Source organism: Camelina sativa, chromosome 16 (genome assembly GCF_030686135.1).
Source record: "Camelina sativa cultivar CO46 ecotype springtype chromosome 16, ASM3068613v1".
In the NCBI taxonomy this organism is placed as follows: domain Eukaryota; kingdom Viridiplantae; phylum Streptophyta; class Magnoliopsida; order Brassicales; family Brassicaceae; genus Camelina; species Camelina sativa.
The window spans coordinates 17956310-17978885 of NC_141895.1; the positions used below are offsets into that span (position 1 = coordinate 17956310).

General features: G+C 33.4%; 1 protein-coding gene, 3 long non-coding RNA genes and 1 pseudogene across 4 annotated transcripts; 1 reads left to right on the forward strand and 4 right to left on the reverse strand.

The window, feature by feature from the left end:
* Positions 1-4995: 4995 nt before the first annotated feature.
* LOC104753669 (transcription factor MYB20-like) lies at positions 4996-6272 on the reverse strand. Its single transcript, XM_010475888.3, has 2 exons — positions 5855-6272; positions 4996-5768 (listed from the first exon to the last, which is right to left on the reverse strand). The coding sequence occupies exons 1-2, from the start codon at positions 6115-6117 to the stop codon at positions 5147-5149; spliced, it is 885 nt and encodes a 294-aa protein (XP_010474190.2). The 5' UTR covers positions 6118-6272; the 3' UTR covers positions 4996-5146.
* Positions 6273-8449: 2177 nt separating this feature from the next.
* On the reverse strand, positions 8450-9428 carry LOC104750570 (uncharacterized). Its single transcript, XR_761651.3, has 2 exons — positions 9061-9428; positions 8450-8801 (listed from the first exon to the last, which is right to left on the reverse strand). It is a non-coding gene; the product is annotated as an uncharacterized LOC104750570 (long non-coding RNA).
* Positions 9429-9798: 370 nt separating this feature from the next.
* On the reverse strand, positions 9799-10580 carry LOC147925684 (uncharacterized). Its single transcript, XR_015583716.1, has 2 exons — positions 10379-10580; positions 9799-10121 (listed from the first exon to the last, which is right to left on the reverse strand). It is a non-coding gene; the product is annotated as an uncharacterized LOC147925684 (long non-coding RNA).
* Positions 10581-10912: 332 nt separating this feature from the next.
* On the forward strand, positions 10913-12310 carry LOC147925685 (uncharacterized). The gene is made up of 7 exons (XR_015583505.1): positions 10913-11093; positions 11174-11231; positions 11310-11352; positions 11567-11614; positions 11698-11755; positions 11834-11876; positions 12085-12310. It is a non-coding gene; the product is annotated as an uncharacterized LOC147925685 (long non-coding RNA).
* Positions 12311-18260: 5950 nt separating this feature from the next.
* On the reverse strand, positions 18261-21244 carry LOC147925686 (uncharacterized; annotated as a pseudogene).
* Positions 21245-22576: the final 1332 nt, after the last annotated feature.

The window sequence follows — 22576 nt, forward strand, 5'->3', positions numbered from 1 at the left end:
GTATTATGTATCAAACATTTCTGAGGCATTTTATATGCAGGATGATGGAGTGACGTGGTGGATTGACTCGGGTGCAACTACACATGTTTGCAATGATCGTGGCTGGTTCAAGACATATGAACTAGTTCAAGATGGTTCCGTACTTCATATGGGCAACGAGTCAACCGCTCCTATCCTAGGCCGTGGAAAAGTGGTGTTGGAGTTTAGTTCCGGGAAATCTATTGATCTCAATAATGTACTTCATGTACCTGGAATTAGGAAGAACTTAGTCTCTGGTAGTGTTTTAAATAAGTGTGGTTATAAACAAGTGTATGAGTCGGATAAGTATGTTTTATCTAAAGCTGGAGTCTTTGTTGGATTTGGATATTTTTGTAATGGCATGTTTATGCTTAATATTAATAAAGTTGTGAGTTCTATTTACATGGCATGTTCTAGCAAAAATGATTCTTCTCTATGGCATTTAAGATTAGGTCATGTGCACTATAAAAGAATGATTGATATGTCTAAAGAAGGATTGATTCCTAATTTTGACATAAATTTAGAGAAGTGTAGTACTTGTATGTTGACTAAGATAGTTAGAAAACCTTTTAAGAGTATTGAAAGGAATTCTAAGGTGCTAGAACTTGTACATAGTGATCTATGTGATTTGCATGCTACACCATCTTTAGGGAACAAAAAGTATTTCATCACGTTCATAGATGATCATACTCGGTTCTGTTATGTTTATTTATTACATGCTAAAGATGAAGCCCTAGATAAATTCAAGGTTTATAAAACTGAGGTTGAAATACAACATAGTGACTTGATTAAGAAGTTACGCACCGATAGAGGTGGAGAGTATTATGATCCTGTTTATTTTCAGTCTGTGGGAATTATACATGAGACTACAGCTCCATATACACCACAACAAAATGGTGTATCTGAGAGGAAAAACAGAGTCCTAAAAGAAATGGTTAATTCCATGCTATCTTACTCAGGGTTAAGTGACGGATTTTGGGGCGAAGCCATGTTAACGGCTTGCTATTTATTAAATAGGGTTCCTAACAAAAGGAACAAGATTACCCCATATGAGCTTTGGTACAAAAAGAAACCAAACTTGAATTACCTTCGAGTTTGGGGCTGTAGGGCAGTTGTTAGACTACCCCAACCAAAGATTAAAACTTTGGGAGAAAGAGGTATTGATTGCATTTTCATTGGATATGCTGTGCATTCCAAGGCTTATCGGTTCTATGTGATAGAACCTAATGATTCTATATCGGTTAACACCGTGATTGAGTCAAGAGATGCAATATTTGATGAGACACGTTTCTCATCAATACCTAGACCAAAGGACTTGGTTCCTAGTTCAAGTAGAACAAATGAAGGAGATGACACACTCATTCCTTCTAATGCGTCACCTATGCTCCGCAAGAGCAAGCGAGGAAGAATTGAAAAATCTTTTGGTCCTGATTTTCAGCTTTATTTAGTTGAGGGATCAAGAGATGAGGTTGAATATCAATATTTATATTGTTATCATGTTGATGAGGACCCTAGAACGTTTGATGAGGCTATGCAGTCTATAGACGTTGCGTTTTGGAAAGAAGCGGTAAACGATGAGATAAACTCCATCGTAGAGAATAATACATGGATCCTAACTGATCTCCCACCTGGTTGCAAGCCTTTAGGCTGCAAGTGAATCTTCAAAAAGAAGATGAAAGTTGATGAAACAATTGATAAGTTTAAAGCTAGATTGGTTATCCAAGGCTTTAGACAAAAGGAAGGTATCGATTACTTTGATACCTATGCTCCTGTTGCTAGAATATCTTCTATAAGATTATTAATTGCTTTGGCTGCTATTAATGATCTTGTGATCCACCAAATGGATGTTAAAACAGCATTCTTGAACGGTGTTTTGGAAGAAGAAGTCTATATGAAGCAACCTGAAGGGTTTGTTATGCCCGGGAATGAGCAAAAGGTGTGTAAATTAATAAAGTCATTGTATGGGCTGAAGCAAGCACCTAAACAGTGGCATCAAAGATTTGATGAGGCTATCTTATCAAATGGATTCAAGTTGAATCAAGCAGACAAGTGCTTATACAGCAAATTTGATGATTCCGGTAATGGAGTAATCATTTGCTTATATGTTGATGACATGTTGATCTTTGGTACTGACTTAAGACAAGTAGAACTTGCAAAAGAGTTCTTGTCATCAAATTTTGCCATGAAAGACATGGGGGAGGCAGATGTGATTCTTGGAATTCGAATCAAGCGTGAGAACAAAGGCCTATGTTTATCTCAATCTCATTACATTGAAAAGGTTCTAAAAAGGTTCAATTATGAGAAATGTTCTCCTGTGAGCACTCCCATGGATGCGAGTGTGAAGCTTATGCCTAATAAAGGAAAAGCAATTTCACAACTCGAGTACTCACAACTTATTGGCTGTTTAATGTATGCCATGACAAGTACTAGACCGGATATAGCTTATGCGGTAGGAAAGTTGAGTAGATATACTAGTAACCCTAGTACTCACCATTGGCAAGCTATTAAACGGGTGCTTAAGTACTTGAAAGGAACCATAAATTATGGTTTGTCTTATGTCGGATTTCCTTCGGTTTTAGAAGGATATTCCGATGCAAGTTGGAACTCCAATGTAGAAAGTAACTCTTCTACAAGTGGTTGGGTGTTCTTGCTTGGAGGAGGTGCCATTTCTTGGGCTTCTAGAAAACAAACTTGTATTACAAGTTCGACTATGGAATCGGAGTTCATAGCATTAGCGGCTGCTAGCAAAGAGGCGGAATGGCTACGAAATTTAGTCTATGAGATTCCATTGTGGCCGAGACCGGTATCACCAATTTGTATACATTGTGATAGTAAAGCCACTTTGGCTAGAACTTATAGTCAAGTGTATAATGGTAAGTCACGACACCTGGGTGTTAGACATAGCATGATACGTGAGCTGATCACTCATGGAGCTATTACCATACAATTTGTTCGGTCTGAACAAAATCTAGCGGATCACTTGACTAAAGGGTTAGCTAGAGACTTGGTGATCAAGTCGGCTAGAGGGATGGGTTTAAAGTCCATTTGAAATTTTTAATTGTGGGATACCCAATTCCCTTCTAATACAACGTTAGAGGCTGAATTCAATGTGGAAAGCTTACAGTTAAAGATTGAAGCACTTGTTGTATCATCCCAAAGTAAGTGCTTGAACCTGCAAGAAAGAATTAGGTTGAAGTTCTCTTCTTAATAGATCTTTTGAAAAATTGCATTTGCAGGTGCAAGATTAAAAGATCTACCTATATGAGTATGAAGTGGAGCCGCATCAAGAAGCTTGGACTTAGCTTCCTATATGCTCATGAATGGATAGGGACACATGGCTTATAATAGTGTCAAGTATAAACACTTAGAATAGTGTGAAAATTCATGTGTGTATTATCTTCAAGTGTCCAAAATGAGTTGAAAGGATTCAATCCATAGGACATCCTAATTCTCGGGCATTTGAAATGTGTAATGTCACTAAGATATAAATTCAATCGTTACGATATTTATATTAATGCATGAGTTTGGTTTATGTGTTACTAATATCGTGAATCAAATTTTACACTTAAATGGGGGAGGAATGTTGGTAATTTAAGTGTATCAACGGTTATATTAATAAACCATTGTGACTTTTGGTTTGTGGTTATTAAACGAATGGTTGCAAACATTCGTAAACAACCGTCGTACATATATATAAATACACTCTGTTTTGTTGCATAAAAACAGAGAAGAGATCACGAGAAGAGAGAGAGGTCGAGTGAATCTCTTGTGATAATACAAAACAAACACAAGAAAAATTCTATTTGTTTCTCTTGTATCTTAGCCTAGAACAAGAGAGAAACTTTGATTGTCGTATCCTGCGAGAGATTTTGTGTAACCCAAGCCTTTTGATAAGGGTCAAAATACTCTTTAAGGAAAGTGCTCTTGTGCGCGATTCAGTCATTATCCAAGTTTACCGTACGTTACGATCGAGAGTTACACTGCTTTTACTACATGTGGTTGGAACGAATTCACTTTACTCGTATTCTACGGTTTTAGATTACAAGCGAAAACTACCTATTTAGATTTTTCTAAGTGAAGACAAAGGCAAAGATGTCCATGAGCTACCTTATTATTTATTTATTTTTGGTTTACAAATGCTTCAATAACCCTTCTTTAGTCATATTCATTTTTAAATCTATATTCATTCTTGTGTTATTCTAATCATTTAAATAATGAAAGAGGCAACCATGCAAAAAGAAAATAGAATTCTACAAAATAGCTTAGTAATCTATGGTGGGTACTTTTCAACTACTATGCAACACCTAGAAATTTTTGTAAAAGATTATATGTTTATATCTGGTAGAGTAAAAGATTCCTCGTTTAATTTGTATCCCAAGTTTAATGCATCAGTAGTAGACTTTCCCAAACCAAAGTTCAAGGTGATTACAGAATCATGGGTCAAAAAAACATATCATATATCATATGTGGATATAGGTGCGGAAAGTTTGTAAAAACGGAAAATTTTAATATGTACAATGATCAAAATACATATAAAGATTATATAGAGTTTATATACAAACCCAAAATATATTATACTTATGAAAAGTGGAAATATAATAAATCCAAAAAATCAAACTTTGTTGACACCGTAATCTTCAAGACCTTTACACCTCATCTTTCTCACCTCAATCTAATCATGTAAACCTAATATAATTTTTTCGACATAGCAAAATACTTTGACAAAAAAAAAAAAAAAAAAAAAAAAAAGACATCGCAAAATATGCATGTTCATATAAACTGAAGAGGCCCTATTCAAAATGATCAAACGAGTGCCACAAAGCTGAAAAGAGTAGTATTAATATTGCTGAAACTAAAACGAGTGTATTATTAATATTTTCAAGTGATAGTGAGCCTGAATTACGTGGAAGTATGGAACCCAAAATACAAAGCAAAAAGAGAGAGTGACCCAGACAATTCTCTAACTCTTTTGGTCGCTACAAAATAAATGTTTTTGTTTTATTTCTTATAAAATTATCTCAACGTTCTTTCAAATTCCCCCAAAAAAATTAGAGTAAAGAAGGTATATTTAGGTTTTTCTGCCCTCCCCCATAGTTTCCATTTTTTTTAACAAAAGAGACCATTTACTTTAAAATGAATTCAAACCAACCCAAAAAGTGGAAGAAAGCAGCAAATCCCAACTGCTAAAGTCATCAACATCCCACAGGCTCATCATATTGTTCTCTATAATGTTGTCCACACCATCATTATAATCATTATTATTACTATTACCATAATCGGACCACTCGAAATCCGGAAACTGCAAATCCTTTAAGAAACTCGAATCATTAGAAGAATTCGAAGGCGTGGACGTGGATGAAGACATTGTTGAGCTGCTGCAGATAAGCTCTAAAGACTCTGGATCAACAAGAGGAACATCTTCGACACCATACTCAAGATTCATCGCATTGAACTGATCATGATCTAAAGACTCTTCAAGTCTTGACGTGTTCTTGGTGTTGTTGCTTTCTTTGGTTAGACAATAACTATTTGGTTCCTCAAGATTCTTCTCGGCTGGTTCTTGTAAAGGCATTTGAACTTTCTGCAACTTCTTGACGGGTTTTTCGTCCTCTTGTTCGACGATAGAGAGTGGTTTATGCGTGAGAGGGTCGATCCCCATTTTTCTTAACTTCTTCTTGATGTGAGTGTTCCAATGGTTCTTGATTTCGTTGTCTGTTCTTCCCGGCAAATGAGAAGCTATCTTTGACCACCTTCACATACCAAAAAAAAAAAAAAACGAAACCTCAGAAACATAGCATATATCGAAACTTGAAGCTCAAGTAAGAAGTTTTTTAACCTGTTGCCGAGTTGGGAATGGCGATCAATGACCATCTTCTCTTCGTAATCAGAGAGAAGACCTCTTTTATGGTCTGGTCTGAGATAATTCGTCCAACGAAGTCTGCAACTCTTACCACACCTAAGTAGACCAGCAAGCTTGGGAACAGCTCTCCAACAACATTGTCCATTGGTGAGGATGAAGTTCATGAGCTTCCTGTCTTCTTCTGCAGTCCATGGTCCTTTCTTCAACCCTACTTTATTACAGCATGGTTGTCTCTCCATTTCTCTCTCTCCCTCACTCTGTATACTGTTTCTACGACTCTTTAGGTTAATGAATAAAACGGAGTTAATACTCTGTTTAATTTTTCTCTCTTTGTCAATCTCTTGTCGTTGTCCTGCGAGAGTTAATGTTATTGCAAGTTGAAGAGAGAGTTGGGTAAGCTTGGCAACCACCTATATATATGCACACACATATATATATATATATATACTAGATAAGGCCCGCGTTATTACGCTGGTAAAATGAAAAAAAAAATATTGAAAATATTTAAGTAGTATACACATGTTTTTATATTTTATTTTGTAACATTTTAATATTGAATATTAACTTCTCATATTTCATTTTAATATTCTCAGTTCCATTATATAATAGCTTAAAAGCTTTTATCTCTATTTTATAATATTTTCTCAAATTTCTATGTACAATTTTTATTAATATAACAATTTATGATTATTTGAACTATTCAGTATATTTTTTCGATTGGTTGAAGTTTTATAAATGATATAATATTTATTGTTTATTACTCTTTGTGCTTTTACCCAAAAACTCTTATAGGACATGAAGTACCATTTAAATATCTATACCATCATAATAAACCATATTTTAAGTTTAATTACACATTTAATCTTAATGCATAAAACTAAATATATCAAACACAATTAATACATCATATCAAATCTATATCATAGTAAGAATTGAAAATACAAATAAAAATAAACAAAATATAATTCGCAAAAAAACTGAATCAACATTATTTAAGATATATTTGTTATTTCGTAATAATCAATTTTAAATGAGTGAAATTTATAAAATAAAAATATATATAAAGATATAGAGACATCCTCATCAAATAACTGAAGATTCATTCCTATAAATAATAATGTATTTTGAATTATCTTTTTAGTTTTTGAATTATCTTATGTTTTAACACATGCATTACAAAAATACATGTGTTGAAATTATAAAATCAAACATTAAAAAATTACTAATATTCTTAGATGATTTTTTTTAAAGTGGGACATATTAATATTTGAAAATTTTTTAATCTAAAATAAATTTCATCGTTATACATTCAGTTTAGTAATCACATTTAACCATCTATTTCATCGTCAAACCATAATTCACTTTTTCATGGATTAGAGTTAAAAAATTTAATAACAAAAATAATATGAGCATCATAGAAGATAATATTTATATTAGTTATTGACGAAAAAAAATGTATATTAGTTAGTATTTTAAATTTAACAATAAAAGTAAGGGGGATTATTAAAAATACCCCTTTTTAATATATAAAATACCCCTTTTTAATATATAAAATAACAAAATTCTAAACCCTAAACCCCAAATATTAAACCCTACCCTCTAAAAATAATATCTTAAATGTAAAATAGAGAACCCAAACCTAAAAAAAAATTCTATAAATTAATACATATTTTAACATATAGTAAAATTTCGTTAAGTCTATGGACTATGGTCCTAATATTCTTAGTTAATTTGAATTGTCATCTTTTTTATTTTTTATTTCAAACATCTTTTTTTTTATGTAAAGGTGAATATTTACTTTTTTTTTAGATACAGTAATTAATTGTATATTTTCAAAATCATTTTTTATCTTATATAAAAAATACTCACCTTTTTCTTGTAAAATTAGCAACTTAAAATTAAAATAAATAAACTTAAAATTAACATATAAGATAATTTCGAATTTTATGATATATATATATAATTTCCTTATATTGATCTTTTTAAAATTTTAAAGCTGTTTAAATTTTATAATTTTCTTATAATTGTCTTTATATATTTTTAAAACTGTTAATAGTTTTTTTTTACATTTGGAAGTTTACAAAAGTCTTTTTCTCTTTAAAAGATTTTAAATAAAATTATGTTTTCTTTTCTCTATATTACTTTTATATACAAACTTTTTATGGTATGTTTTGAATTTTTACATTTTTATTTTTTAAAATTTAAGTATATTTAGAATTGACATGTGTCAACTTCTTAATGATACAATTGACACGTTTCATGATCTTGTTAATGAGTAACTTTGACATCAAACTTTATATAATAAGATATGTGTATAATGAGAGCAAATAGAATGTAATAAAGTTTTAGCACTCAGATTTTGTTATTCAACCTTTTCAAATCTGGTTCACACACAGGTGGTCCATTTTCCTTTTTTTTTGTTTGGCCAATTTGTTTTTATAATTATAATTCATGGATATGATAATAAAGCTTTATTTCTTTATTATTGTCTTGTTATCTTAAATTTTTAAAATGATGTGTGTGTATGTATTATGTGATTCAATACCTTATATTATTACTTCATGAGTTCCCTTTTTTTTTTCACTGGAAAGATTTTTTTTATTAAAGATACACGGCATATAAACCGAGTCTAAACAAAAGGCCCACAACATGAGTATTACAGGATAAGGACAAGCCCGTATGAGCCCAACAAGTGCTCACCGACATTACATCGAAAGCCAAGGGAGTTTGTAGCTTTTGGACTCTATCTTATACATGTGTCAACTTGAGAATACAACCGCAACACGAGTTGATGAGTCATCGGAAGAGAAACCGAGATCAACTTTCATCGCCGACGAGCACCAAATCCGGTGAGGGAAACATCGCCGAAACAACGCGCGAAGAATCCTTGTTTACCACCGAAATATATCTGAAAGGAGCTCAACTAAAAAAAGGCGACATAAAGATATCGTAATAAGCTTCGGAGAATTTTTCAATCCTTTAACTGGAGACATAATCGCTTGATCCATTTTCTGCAAATCAAAGTTTCTAAAGACACAAGCTAGAGATTAACCTTAAGCCAAACACACTTAAAAACTAATTACCAACTCAAATCCATAGAATTTATTAAAAACACACAAAAAGACTGAAACCAATCGGTATAAAACTGATCGAGGACGAACAAGGATAAGAACCGGCCAAACCTCTTATGGAAACTAGATTTGCCGGACAGACACCGGCTATCCCCACTAGTAAAGCTGGAAGATACCGGGCAGAAACCCGAAACACTCGGGACAGCTAGATGGAATCACGAGAAGAACACGACAACGGATAAGCCATGTTTACGGCGATACCGAACTTCATCCGGACACAAAAACCGACAAAACATGTCGGATAGCGAGAATAGAACTGCTTACTGCAAGATGGAATCACGAGAACACGGCAACGGATAAGCCATGTTTACGGCGATACCGGAGTTCATCAAAGATAAGAGCCTCTCTCTCTCAAATATACTAGAGAGAGAAAAGAGAGAGTTTTTTACAAGTTCCCTTTTATAAGGTTTTTTTTAGTTAAAAACAAAAAGATTAAGAAAATATGAATTAATACATAACAAAAAAATAATTCAACCAGTGAAAACAAATACTGGTTATAAAGTAGCAGATAAACATAAATTTTGTCTAGAAAGTAAAAAAAACAAAATCTCACATGAATAAAAACATTCCTATTGTATTATGGGAATTAGGAGTATAATAAAATTTTGTGTATACACTAAAATACATTCTATCGATCTGTTCCTAATAGAATGATTTTTTTTTTCTGTTCCAGAAAGATTCATATTTTGTATAACAGTATTATGTATTACTTTCAATCTTTCATTTATAATCAATAGAGAGAGGAGAAAAATTAAATTAATATTATTAAACTAACAAAAGTTAATAAAATGATTTAATTACTTTTCTTTAATTTGTATTAAAAAAACTAAAACATCAATTTATTAGAAGAAAAGTTTATGTAGATTACAATTTTTTATGTCCCATAGTTTTCACTATTATTTATTTATTTATTAGTATTCATAATTATTGATATATTTTATGTCAAAGTGGTGCGTTATGTAGTTATGTACACGAACAAGACGACACGTGGAGAATGAGTAGAAGAGAGGAGTGGACGCGAAACGTTTTGGTCGGAAAGGGCCATCTCATCCGCTTTTTTTGTATGTCTTTGCTTCCGTTTAAAGTTTGAGATTCTCTTTCTCTCGTGCGTCCTTGAAAAGGTCCAAAAAAACAACAAAATTAAAAGCCAAAGATGGATAATGGGAACTATTTTAATTAATTCATCTGTCACGCGGAATATGGTTTTATAATCAAACTGATATTATAAATTTTTGATGTTAATGAAAAGTCTCTCTTATTTTGAATTTACTAATTGAAATATTAGATTTTAATTTTTGGAAATTCGATGTGAATGGAAAAAAAAATACACATATGTACCACAAAAACAGATACGAAATATTAGGATTACCATAATTTTAAAGACAAGCGGGGTAAACAAAATATTAGGATCACCATAATTTTTAAGTTTTTAAAAGACATTTATTTCTTAATTTTAACATAATAGTTATATTCAAGGTTTAGTTTTTTTCTCTGTGGTAAAAGATGATCTAATATATTAAAAGAGTAGTGGAAAAAGAGCTCACAGCCAATCTCACAAAAATTGACCTCCCTTACTTTTAATGAAAATTGCCTTTAAAAAAATTTCAGACAATTTAGATTGTTAAAATGCACCACATTCATTCTCAAACTTAAGATTACTAATTTGCCATTAATGAAATTCAAATCTGGACATTTTTATCTTTATTATAATTTTTAAAAAAAATTAAAAAATTAATTACAAAAATATATGAATTAAAAAGTCAAAATTCATATAAAAAATGGCAAAAAATCTAAATGGGCTTCTATGAAAAAAAATCTGTCAAGAATACACCGTCTTAATCAAAACCCTAAAATCATAGGTCATTTACTATTATAAATACTAGATACCCTAACCATCCTCCATAACTCAAAAACAAGAAAAAAACCCTAAACTATTATCATGTTTCAAATTTATTGTTTTGCATTATAATTTTGATCTTTTATATGATTCATCAGTTTCTAATTTTTCATTCCCTCTTTTTATTCTTTTTGTAGTGGTTGTTTGGCAATCAAGATCAAAGCAATTTCTCAACCTTTTAAAACATGTATGTTGTGTTGATCTCTAAATTTTGTTTTATACTTTGGCAATTTGAAATAAACTCATAATCTTTTTTTTTAGTTTCAGGTAAATTCATGGATGATCATAATTGTAGATCTACAAAATTGAATATAATGAAATTCATGTATTAATCTTTGTTAACCCGAATCCTTAATTTTAAAAAATAAATTTGATGCTAATGTTTTTTTTTCTAATGTTATAGTTGCAGAAAAACTATGGTGGATTATATTCATGGAAAATTTATGGTAATTTTCTAAAAACTTGGATTTCTTTCTATTAACAAGTAGATTTAAAATTATAATTCTGTTTTTTTTTTAAGATAATATAATATGTGTGCCTAATAAATTATGATTCTATTTACTTAATAATATAATATGTGTGCCCAGTTTATTTTGAATTATAATCTTGGTCTTTTATATGATTCATGAGAATCTAATTTTCCATTCTCTCTTTTTGTAGTGGTTGTTTAGAAATCAAGATCAAGCAATTTCTCTATCTTTAAAACATGTATGTTTTGTTGTTCTCTATATTTTATTTTCTTCTTTGGTAATTTGAAATAAACTCATAATCTTTTTTTCTTTTTGTTTCAGGTAAATTCATGGATGATCATAATTGTAGATCTATAAAACTGAATATAATGAAATTCAGGTATTAAATTTTGTTAACCCGAATCCTTAATTTTTAAAAATAATATTGATGCTAATGTTATTTTTTCTAATGTTATAGTTGCAGAAAAATTATGGTAGATTCTATTCATGGAAAATTTATGGTAATTTTCTAAAAATTGGATTTCTTTCTATTTACAAATAAATTTAAATTATAATTCTGTATTTTTGAATAATAATAAAATAATTTTTGTTCCTAATAAATTATTTATCCCTCTTGAATAAATAGAAAGAAGATGGAATTTCAATTATAATTCTGTTTAAAAAATAATAGAATAATTGTGACTGACATTTTTTCTATTCAATTGATAGAAAGAAGAAAAAAGGAATATAAATTAAATTCAGGACTTCATATCTCAGAGGTTTTTGAAGAAAGAAAGAGATTAAGGAAGACCAGGAAGAGTTTTTTTAAAAACAATTTACAATTATTGTTTATTTGAAATTGCTTTGGATGGATAAATAATATAAAATAAATTGTAAATTTCTCATTTTGTTTAACAAAAAAAAAGAAAATCAGAAATCTAAATCTTATATCTCATTTAAAATTTAAAAGTAATATAAGATAAATACTTGAATATATTGCAAATATTTCTTCTAGAAATATCCCTGTTTTTAAAAATATTAAATTTCTACAGATTATTTATTTGTTTCACTTTTCATTTTTTTTGTTTTTTAAACGAAAATTAGAAAAAAAGGAAGGCAAATATTCATATCCCATTTATTTTTTATTTTTAAATGGAAAATAAATACTAGAATCTATTGTAAATATTTTTTACAAGAAACTTCTATTTTCTAAAATGTTAAATTTCTATATATAATTATGACCTTCCGGAAAAAGCGATTCTTGGCTTATTGAGCTTTAGGGGGTATTGGTTTAGGATTTAGAAATAACTAGGTTAGACCCGCGCGATGCCGCGGGATATTATTCTATACATTTTAAAATTCATTTGATGTTAAAAAACTTATTTACATTTAAGTCAGGTAAATTTAATCGTACATTTGGGTTAACTCTACTGTATGCTATGTTTTTTTTCCTCCTATTACTTGTTATGAGAGAGATTTTAGTGTAATTTTATCTTGTGGTGTATTTTTTGTAGTTTACAAATCATCTAAGTTTATATAGTTTTGTGTTGTTGTTACGTTATTATTTGTTTTGTTTCCTTTTGTAAATTACCTATTCTTTTTTATAACAAGTCCACATATGTCAAAGTAAATTGACATATTTTTATTTTAGTTTGGTTTTTGTTATTATTTAAATATTATACTTATGTAGTTATGTTATGTTTATAAGGATTATGTTAATTGTCAAAGTTATTTTAAAAGTTATAGATGATTTAGTTTTCTTTAATGTAAAACATTGGGTTTTTGATCTTAAACATTGTTTAATTTGTCATTGGTGTTCTTATATGTAAATCTTGAGAGACAAGGAACCTTTATTATCACACGCCAAAATTTAAACACTGCTATCATCACTGTGAAAAGGAATCAAATAGTATATGCATGAGCAATAAGATAAACATATGAGAATTTTTGTTTGATAATACGCAACTGATTTACTCTAGTTTATGTATGCTTCAGAAAGAGAGTTTATCCTCCCATCACACTTGAGAGATTACTCTAGTTTGGTTCATATCTTTTTTTTTTTAAGTTTGGTTCATATCCCTTATATGTATAAGTTTTCTCACAAAAACAAAAAAAATGCTGACGTATTGCGCCTACAAAGCTCGAGAATTGATTTCTTTATTTGTCTTCAGTTTTTAATAGTATTTCTATTTACATACTATTGATTTTTTTTTAAAAAGTGACACCCAAAATTTAATTATTTTATTTTCTTTATAACTTAATGTATCACTTATTTACATTTTTATAAAATTTTAAAAACTCTTGATTCATATGATGAGATAATATAAAATTCATATTATAATAATTTCCATATGTCAAATCTTAATTATTATACAAGAATTTTATATATTCAAATAAAACTGAAATATATATACTACACAAATAAATTTTAGATCCCATATAAAACAATGAGAAGAAGAAGAAGAAGAAGAAAAAGAAGAGAATATCTGTTGTCCCTGTCTGTTGATAAGTTTTTGGAAAAATTGTCGCTAAATGCTAGAGACTTGTAATCATCAAGCTGACAACATAGAATCATTGTAACGTACCAAAAATAGTCAGAAAGGACACTTCCAACAAAACCGTTGGCTAAGACAACTTCATCAACTTTTACAGAGTGTGGTATGGTAAACTTGGGTTCAATCCCCAGTTCTGTCAATGGCCACACTGAAAACAAACAACCAAAAAACACAAATTTTTGATCAAGAGACAAACAATTCCCTGTCTCATATGTTATGTTTTGGATGATACACTTGCAAAACAAAATAATATGGAAGATATTATTGTGTTGCAAGTGTATCATCCAAAACATATGAACAGTCCAATGTATGCAAGCATTGTGTTGGACTGTTCACACTTCACCGGCAAACTTCTTAAGAAGCATTGTGTTGTCAATAACAAAAGGGTGGCCACGAGGTTATCCTCCCCAACACACAAAATCTTTTAATTATTAAAAGATCATATACAAGAACAACTTCTAACCTGTAAAGAGTCCATAAGACTGCAGAGAGAAGCCCAAAGAGATCTCCCATAAGGGACCGTTGCCAGTTGCTAAACACAAATATCAACCGTACGTTAAAAAAATATGGTTGATGAAGTTGGCCAACTCATGTAATCAAATGAATCATTAGCATCCCAAGTTTTCCCGAGCGTCGTCATGACCACACCGGCCATGCTGACAAATACAGCAACTACTTTTGAGAGGTTACCATGCTTTTAGCGCAGACCATTGTGTTTCCAACTTCTTGGAGCCCAGCCAACAATATTAATGTATGACCCGAGTTAGAAAAGTGTAGCCCATATACTTCTCCTCCAGAAATCAATTACCCTAGCTCATCAAGTGCAATATGCAAAAAACTGCAAATAAAAAAAAAGAAGGCATCCAAGAATCAGAAGAAGTGAAGTGAGACCAAACATTATCGATACCAACTTCTTAGAGCAACTAACAAAAACCACAGAATTCAGAGTGTCTTATATCTTCCATTAGGATCACGGAATTTAGAAGAACAGATTAAAAGAGAAACGAAAAAAAAACCTCACTTGTCTCTCCTTCAAAGCTGCGGGCAAAACCTTTCCATGTATACTAATTCTTGGCTCTTCTTGTTAAAACCAAAAATTAGACAAACTCGTCACTAAGCAAACATAATAGGAGACTTAAAAAACGAAAAAAAAAGTGGAGAAACAAATTTTCACCCAAACTAATAGATTCTTAGTCGCCAAAACTAATAGTTCTCCACCGACGAACCGGTCCCAGCATCTTAAGATATCCTGGGAACCGACCTGTACTCATTGACAAGCGTCACTGATAAGTTTTAAAACAAAAACACCAATAACTCGATGCTAAATCATAATAAAAATGAACAAAACAGAGAGTTAGTCTACAATCAAGATAAAACCAGAAGCAGCTGCAAATTCGCTACAAGAATATTGGAGTAGAGTTTTACGAAATTGGTTTCAAAATTATAAAGATGTTAAGGTCATACCTATGCACAATTTCAATGAAAAAGAAAATTTTATATCAAGTTCCACTTTTTAGAAGGTTTTCTTTCAAAGGAAAACGAAGCCAAGAAAAAGGAGTTAGAAAGAGAACTCACAGAAGCCCAGAGTACACTTTGGCACGCTTGTGATGCGAATCATGATCAGCTTCCTCCATCGTACTATCCTTAGCAGCAACAGCCGCATCATTGCTACTTTCTCCTTGAACTAACTGATGCAACCCAATCTCAGAGGTCCATAGGAATTCCAATTTAGCCCCATCGGCTTCACCCTCCTCCTCCCTCGCCAACATCTTCGCACACAACCTCCAATGTGGGACTCTGGGTTCCCTCTCGTTTTCACCAAAATTCAGAAAATCGCCATCGCCGTGATTGTTTTCCATGGCCGTTGTTAAAGAAGATTGTTTTCCACTTTCACGATTAATAAGAATCAAAATCGAAGACGAGCAATGTTTACTGAGATAAAAAGAAAAAAGAAAAAAAAAGGATACAGAGTCTCAGAATGCTTATCTATAAATTAACAGCCAACGAATTAGAGCTAATTATAGATTGAAATTCAACAGATTACCCTAATCCAGTCCCTTCTCCGTTTCTGTATTTTCAGACCTGATATGATCCTCCCAAGAATTCGTCACCTTCGAGTTGGTTGATAGAGACACTTTTATTCTAAAGACGATGAAGCCTCAAAAATAAGGATGGTGGAATGAATGGTTGCACAAGAGTTGCGGAAAGACTCTTGATATACCGGTTTGATCTTTCAGTCTCACACCAAAAAGATCGGATCTCTCAGCCTCGCACCAAGAAAATCGGGGTTTTGACTATTGGAATCACACCAAGTAGTCGGTTTTGATTGTTGGAATCACACCAAGCAATCGGTTTTGTTTACAAAGAACAGAAGAGAATCACTCTAAAAAAGAAAAGGTTTTATAAAAAAAGTTGGATTATTATTTCATTGATCTTAGATGAGTTTATATAGGAAAGAAAACTTGGTAACAAAGCCAAGTACTTATTATTCTTGAAGACTAAAAACATTAAAGATAGATAGTTGAATGAAGATTCAACTCTTGGTGCATGCTCTTGGTGCATGTATCCCTTCCCAATGTGACTCTTGAACTTATTTTCGTCACTCTTCTTGGACCACAAAATAAAGTGATTATTCTGGGCTTTCTTGGACTTGAATTAGGCTCAAAGTGGGCTGGACTTGATAGGTTTCATCCCCAAAAGGTTTTCCCATGTTCTCTTTGGCCATAAGCTCTTGAATAAGCCCATTTAGTGCATTTCTTAGCTGCTTAGCTTTTGCTCTAGTCATTGGTCCTTCAGGTACAAACAATGGTTCTTCTGCAACAAGCTCCTCTGGTTAAGGCTCAGCTACATATTCCTCAGGTTCAAGCTCAGCTACAAGCTCATCCTCCTTAGCTCCATCCATGATCACATCATCCCCCTCCTCTTGAAAAGGATTTGACCTCAAATCTATATCATTTGCCACAAAAGGAACTAAATCAGAAACATCAAAGCTTGAACTCACATTGTACTTACCTTGAAGATCAAGTTGGTAAGCATTGTCATTAATCTTTCTTGTGATCTCAAAGGCTCCATCGATTCTAGGCATCAGTTTTGACTTCCTTTCAGCGGGAAACCGTTCTTTTCTCAAGTGAACCCACACTTGGTCTCCTGGTTTGAATACCATCTTGCACCTTCCTTTGTTAGCTTGTTTAGCATACTGCTTTGTCTTCTCCTCAATGTTTATTCTAGCTTTCTCATGGATCTGTTTGACAAGGTCAGCTTTCTTTTTCCCATTCAAGCTATCTCTTTCACTCAAAGGTAAAGGGGTTAGATCCAATGGAGATAAAGGATTAAAGCCATAAACAATTTGGAATGGAGAAAACTTAGTTGAAGAATGAACTGATTGATTGTATGCAAACTCAACATGTGGTAAACATTCTTCCCAAGTTTTTATGTTCTTTTTGATCAAAGCTCGCAAGAGAGTAGACAAAGTTCTATTAACTACTTCAGTTTGACCATCAGTTTGTAGATGACAAGTAGTGGAGAATAGCAATTTAGTCCCTAGTTTAGACCAAAGTGTTTTCCAGAAGTAACTTAAAAACTTTGTATCCCTATCAGAAACAATTGACTTAGGCACTCCATGCAAACGAACAATTTCCTTGAAGAACAACTCAGCAACATGCAAAGCATTATCAGTTTTGTGACAAGGTATGAAATGCACAATTTTTGAAAATCGATCAATAACCACAAAAACTGAATCTTTACCAGTCCTAGTTCTAAGCAAACCAAGCACAAAATCCATAAAAACATCATGCCAAGGCTGAGTAGGAATGGGCAAGGGAGTGTACAAACCGTTGGGTAGTACCTTTGACTTAGATTGTTTGCAAGTGACACACCTTCCACATATCCTTTCGACGTCTCTCTTCATGTTCGGCCAATGAAAATGATCTTGCATCACCTTAAGCGTTTTTGCTATTCCAAAATGAGCCATCAATCCTCCTCCATGCGCTTCCCTAACAAGTAATTCTCGAAGAAAACAAATAGGCACACAAAAACGATTGTCATAGAAAAGGAACCCATCATGCCTATAGTATTTGCCCGCAGCAAACTTTTCACAAGCTTTGTACACATCTTTAAAGTCAGGATCCTTCTCATACATCTCTTTAACTTGTTTGAATCCCATCAGTTTAACATCAAGAGTAGAGATTAGAGCATGCCTTCAGGACAAGACATCAGCAACAACGTTTTCCTTACCTTGCTTATATTTGATGACATAGGGAAACGTTTCTATGAACTCCACCCACCTGGCATGCCGTTTGTTGAGCTTTTGTTGACCTTTCAAATGTTTAAGGGACTCATGATTAGTGTGAATCACAACTCCTTGTCATATGTTGGATAGTTCAAGGTCGCTCCTCCAAGCTTCTCACTAAAATATGCAATGGGTTTCTTGTCTTGCATCAACACAGCTCCAATACCTACACCAGAAGCATCACACTCAATTTCAAAGGTTTTAAGGAAATTAGGCAAAGTTAAGAGTGGGGCGTTTGTAAGCTTCTCTTTCAAGGCTTGGAACGCTTCTTCTTGTGCTTTCTCCCATTTGAATCCAACATCCTTCTTGATGACTTCTGTAAGTGGTGCAGCTATAGTGTTAAACTCCTTCACAAAAGCGCCTATAGAATCCAGCTAATCCATGTAAGCTCCTTACTTCTCCAACGGTCTTAGGACTTGGCCAGTCTCTTATAGCTTTAACTTTCTCATCATCAACCTTAATGCCATCTGCACTAACAACAAAACCTAGAAAGACAAGGTTATCCATACACAAAGTGCATTTCTTAAGATTGGCAAACAACTTCTCCTCTCTAAGAGTTGTAAGAACCGCTAGATGCTGAACATGTTCTTGCAGATTCTTGCTATAGACTAAGATATCATCAAAGTAAACTACAACAAAGATTCCAATGAATTTTCTCAAAACATGGTTCATTAACCTCATAAAAGTGCTGGGTGCATTTGTTAGCCCAAAAGGCATAACCAACCACTCATACAACCCATGCTTAGTTTTGAAAACAGTTTTCCATTCATCACTCTCTTTCATGCGTATTTGGTGATATCCACTTTTGAGATCTATCTTAGAAAAGACACAAGAACCATGCAGTTCGTCTAGCATATCATCAAGCCTAGGAATAGGGTGACGATACTTTACCGTGATGTTGTTGATAGCTCTACAATCAACACACATGCGCCAACTTCCATCCTTTTTGGGCACAAGTAGGACCGGGACGGCACATGAGCTCATGCTCTCTCTAATATGTCCTTTCTCCATGAGATCATTAACTTGTCTTTGCAGCTCCAATGTCTCTACGGGATTATTCCTATAAGCTGGTCGGTTTGGAAGTAATGCACAAGGAACAAAGTCTATTTGGTGTTCAATACCACGGATAGGTGGTAAACCTTTCGGATTGTCCTCCGGGAATACGTCCTCAAAATCCTGCAAAAGAAAGGTTATCTCACTCGGTAACACCGGTGCAAGGTCAGAAAAACTCATGAGAGTTTCTTTGTAAACAAACATAATCAAAGGTTGTTTTGAAAATAAAGCTCTCTTAACCTCTCCTTTTCTCACAAAGAAATTTGAATGCCTCACGGGTTTTCTCTCACAGGCCTTTGACTTGGTTTTTCTCAAACTCTCGCTCTCTTTTTGGTGAATTGTGTTTGTGGGGTCGCTCATGGTGTTTGCTTCTTTCCTTTGCTTGAGAATCAACTGATCTTGATAACTTCATGAGGTGTCAACGGAACTAAGATAATCTTCTTGCCTTTGAACTCAAAAGAATAACGGTTGGTGAAACCATCATGGCTTGTTCTCCGGTCAGATTTCCATGGTCTTCCTAGAAGAATATGACTAGCCTCCATAGGTAGAACATCGCACAAAACCTCATCCTCATATTTCCCAATGACAATAGGAACCTTTACTTGGATACTAACCTTCATCTCACCATCATCATTAAGCCATTGTAGCTTATATGGCTTTGGGTGCTTTTCCGTAGTCAGCCCAAGCTTCTTAACCATTGTTTCACTCGCAACATTAGTACAACTCCCCCCATCAATTATCAGACAACATACCTTATCTCGGACATGGCACCTTGTATGAAATAGATACTCCCTTTACTCATGTTCCACAATCGCAGTTTGAACACTAAGTGACCTCCTTGCCACCAATATCTCGCCTTTTGCTAGAATTTCTTCAAGTTATTCTAGTGAATCAGAAACCACCTCTTCATTTTCTGATTCGAACTCTCCATTCTCCAAGAGAATCATGGTTCTTCTGTTGGAGCACTCATGTGCCTAGTGTCCTCTCCCATGACACTTATAACACGTCACATCACGAGCTCGGGTTCTAGTAACCTCAGATTTGTCCTTGGTAACTTGATTGGCAACAATTGGCTTCACTTCAGCCTTTGGAAGAGCAACTGACTTTTCTTCCTTCTGGTAACTTGGTTTTGAGTTAGATGAACCAACACCATAAGTTATCCGGGTATAAATTTTTCTCTTGAGTTGCTTTTCCACCAAGATTGCTTTATGTAACATTTCTTCGATCTCCACATAATGTTCCATCTCAAGCGTATCCTGGACATCTCGGTTCAACCCACTCATGAATCTAGCCATAGTTGCTTCTCGGTCCTCAACCACATCAGCTCTTATCAAAAGAATCTCCATCTCTTGATAGTAATCCTCCACACTTCGACTTCCCTGAGTCAGTCTCCTTAGCTTTTGATGCAGATCGCGATGGTAATGGCCGGGAACAAACCTTCTCCTCATTATAGCCTTCATCTCAGCCCAAGTCTCAATCGGATATTCGCCATTACGTCTTCGTGAAGTCACCAACTGATCCCACCAGCTAAGCGCATACTCACTAAACTCAACAGACGCCATTCGCACCTTACTGATCTCAGAATAGTGCTGAAAATTGAAAACTTGTTCTACCTTCTTCTCCCACTCCAAGTAGACATCTGGATCGTTCTTCCCAATGAATGGTGGAATTTTGAACTTCATTCCTCCAATGTCGTCATTGTTTCTTTGTCTGCCTTCTCGCACACGTCTATGTCTCCTTTGGTCTCCTTGAGATGAGTTTCCACTACGACTGTAGTAATCTTCAGCTGCTAGATCTCTCGGCATTCTTAACTCATCTCCTACTCTCATTGGTTGATTAGGCAAATTTTTGTGGTTGCCTTTGTTGTGCTTCTGCTTGAACTTCGTCCAATCTTTCATAGACGGCATTCATCTCAACCCTCATTATCCTCCGCATTTCTCCCAACAATGCTTACATCTGGATATTTTGAAGTCTCCCAGGTTGTTCTACTTCATGGTTGTTATTTTCTCCGTCAGCCATATTAAAGAAACCTGCAAAATGGACAAACTCGTTAAAAGTAAAAAGTTCTTCACAAGTGTTTACTCTCAAGTGTTTCACTCTCAAGTGTTTACTCTCAAATCTCAACGTATGTTCTAGTGACTCTCAAAGGTTCTAATAGAACATAAACCAATCAAATCCACTGTGTTTTCCAAAGCATCCAAAACAGATTCAACTCAAAGAGATTCCAAAATGGACAAAAAGAAAGGGAAAAATAATATTGAAATAAATGGAATGAAATAGAATAAACTAGAACGGTTCTTCTTTTTTTCGATAGAACAGGTTCTTTTTTTTTCTTTTTTTTTATAGAACGGGTTCTTCTCTTTTTGTTTTTTTTTTCTCTCTTTTTTTTCTTTTTTTATAAAACTAAATACAAAATTAAATAAATAAAGATGAAGATGGAAAGATAGAAGATGAAAGAAAGAAGATGATAGATAGAAAGAAGATGAAAAGACAGAAAATGATGGAAAGAAGGTGAAAGATTAGAAGATAAAACGATAGATTACCAAACTCAAGGGTGTGCTCTGATACCACTTGATATGATCCTCCCAAGGATACGGCACCTTCGAGTTGGTTGATAGAGACACCTTTATTCTTAAGACGATGAAGCCTCAAAAATAAGGATGGTGGAATGAATGGTTGCACAAGAGTTGCGGAAAGACTCTTGATATACCGGTTTGATCTTTCAGCCTCACATCAAAAAGATCGGATCTCTCAGCCTCGCACCAAGGAGATCGGGGTTTTGACTATTGGAATCACACCAAGTAGTCGGTTTTGAATGTTGGAATCACACCAAGCAATCGGTTTTGTTCACAAAGAACAGAAGAGAATCACTCTAAAAAAGAAAAGGTTTTATAAAAAAAGTTGGATTATTATTTCATTGATCTTAGATGAGTTTATATAGGAAAGAAAACTTGGTAACAAAACCAAGTACTTATTATTCTTGAAGACTAAAAACATTAAAGATAGATAGTTGAATGAAGATTCAACTCTTGGTGCATGTATCCCTTCCCAATGTGACTCTTGAACTTATTTTCGTCACTCCTCTTGGACCACAAAATAAAGTGATTATTTTAGGCTTTCTTGGACTTGAATTAGGCTCAAAGTGGGCTGGACTTGATAGGTTTCATCCCCAAAAGGTTTTCCCATGTTCTCTTTGGCCATAAGCTCTTGAATAATCTCATTTAGTGCATTCCTTAGCTGCTTAGCTTTTGCTCTAGTCATTGGTCCTTCAGGTACAAGCAATGGTTCATCCGCAACAAGCTTCTCTGGTTCAAGCTCAGCTACA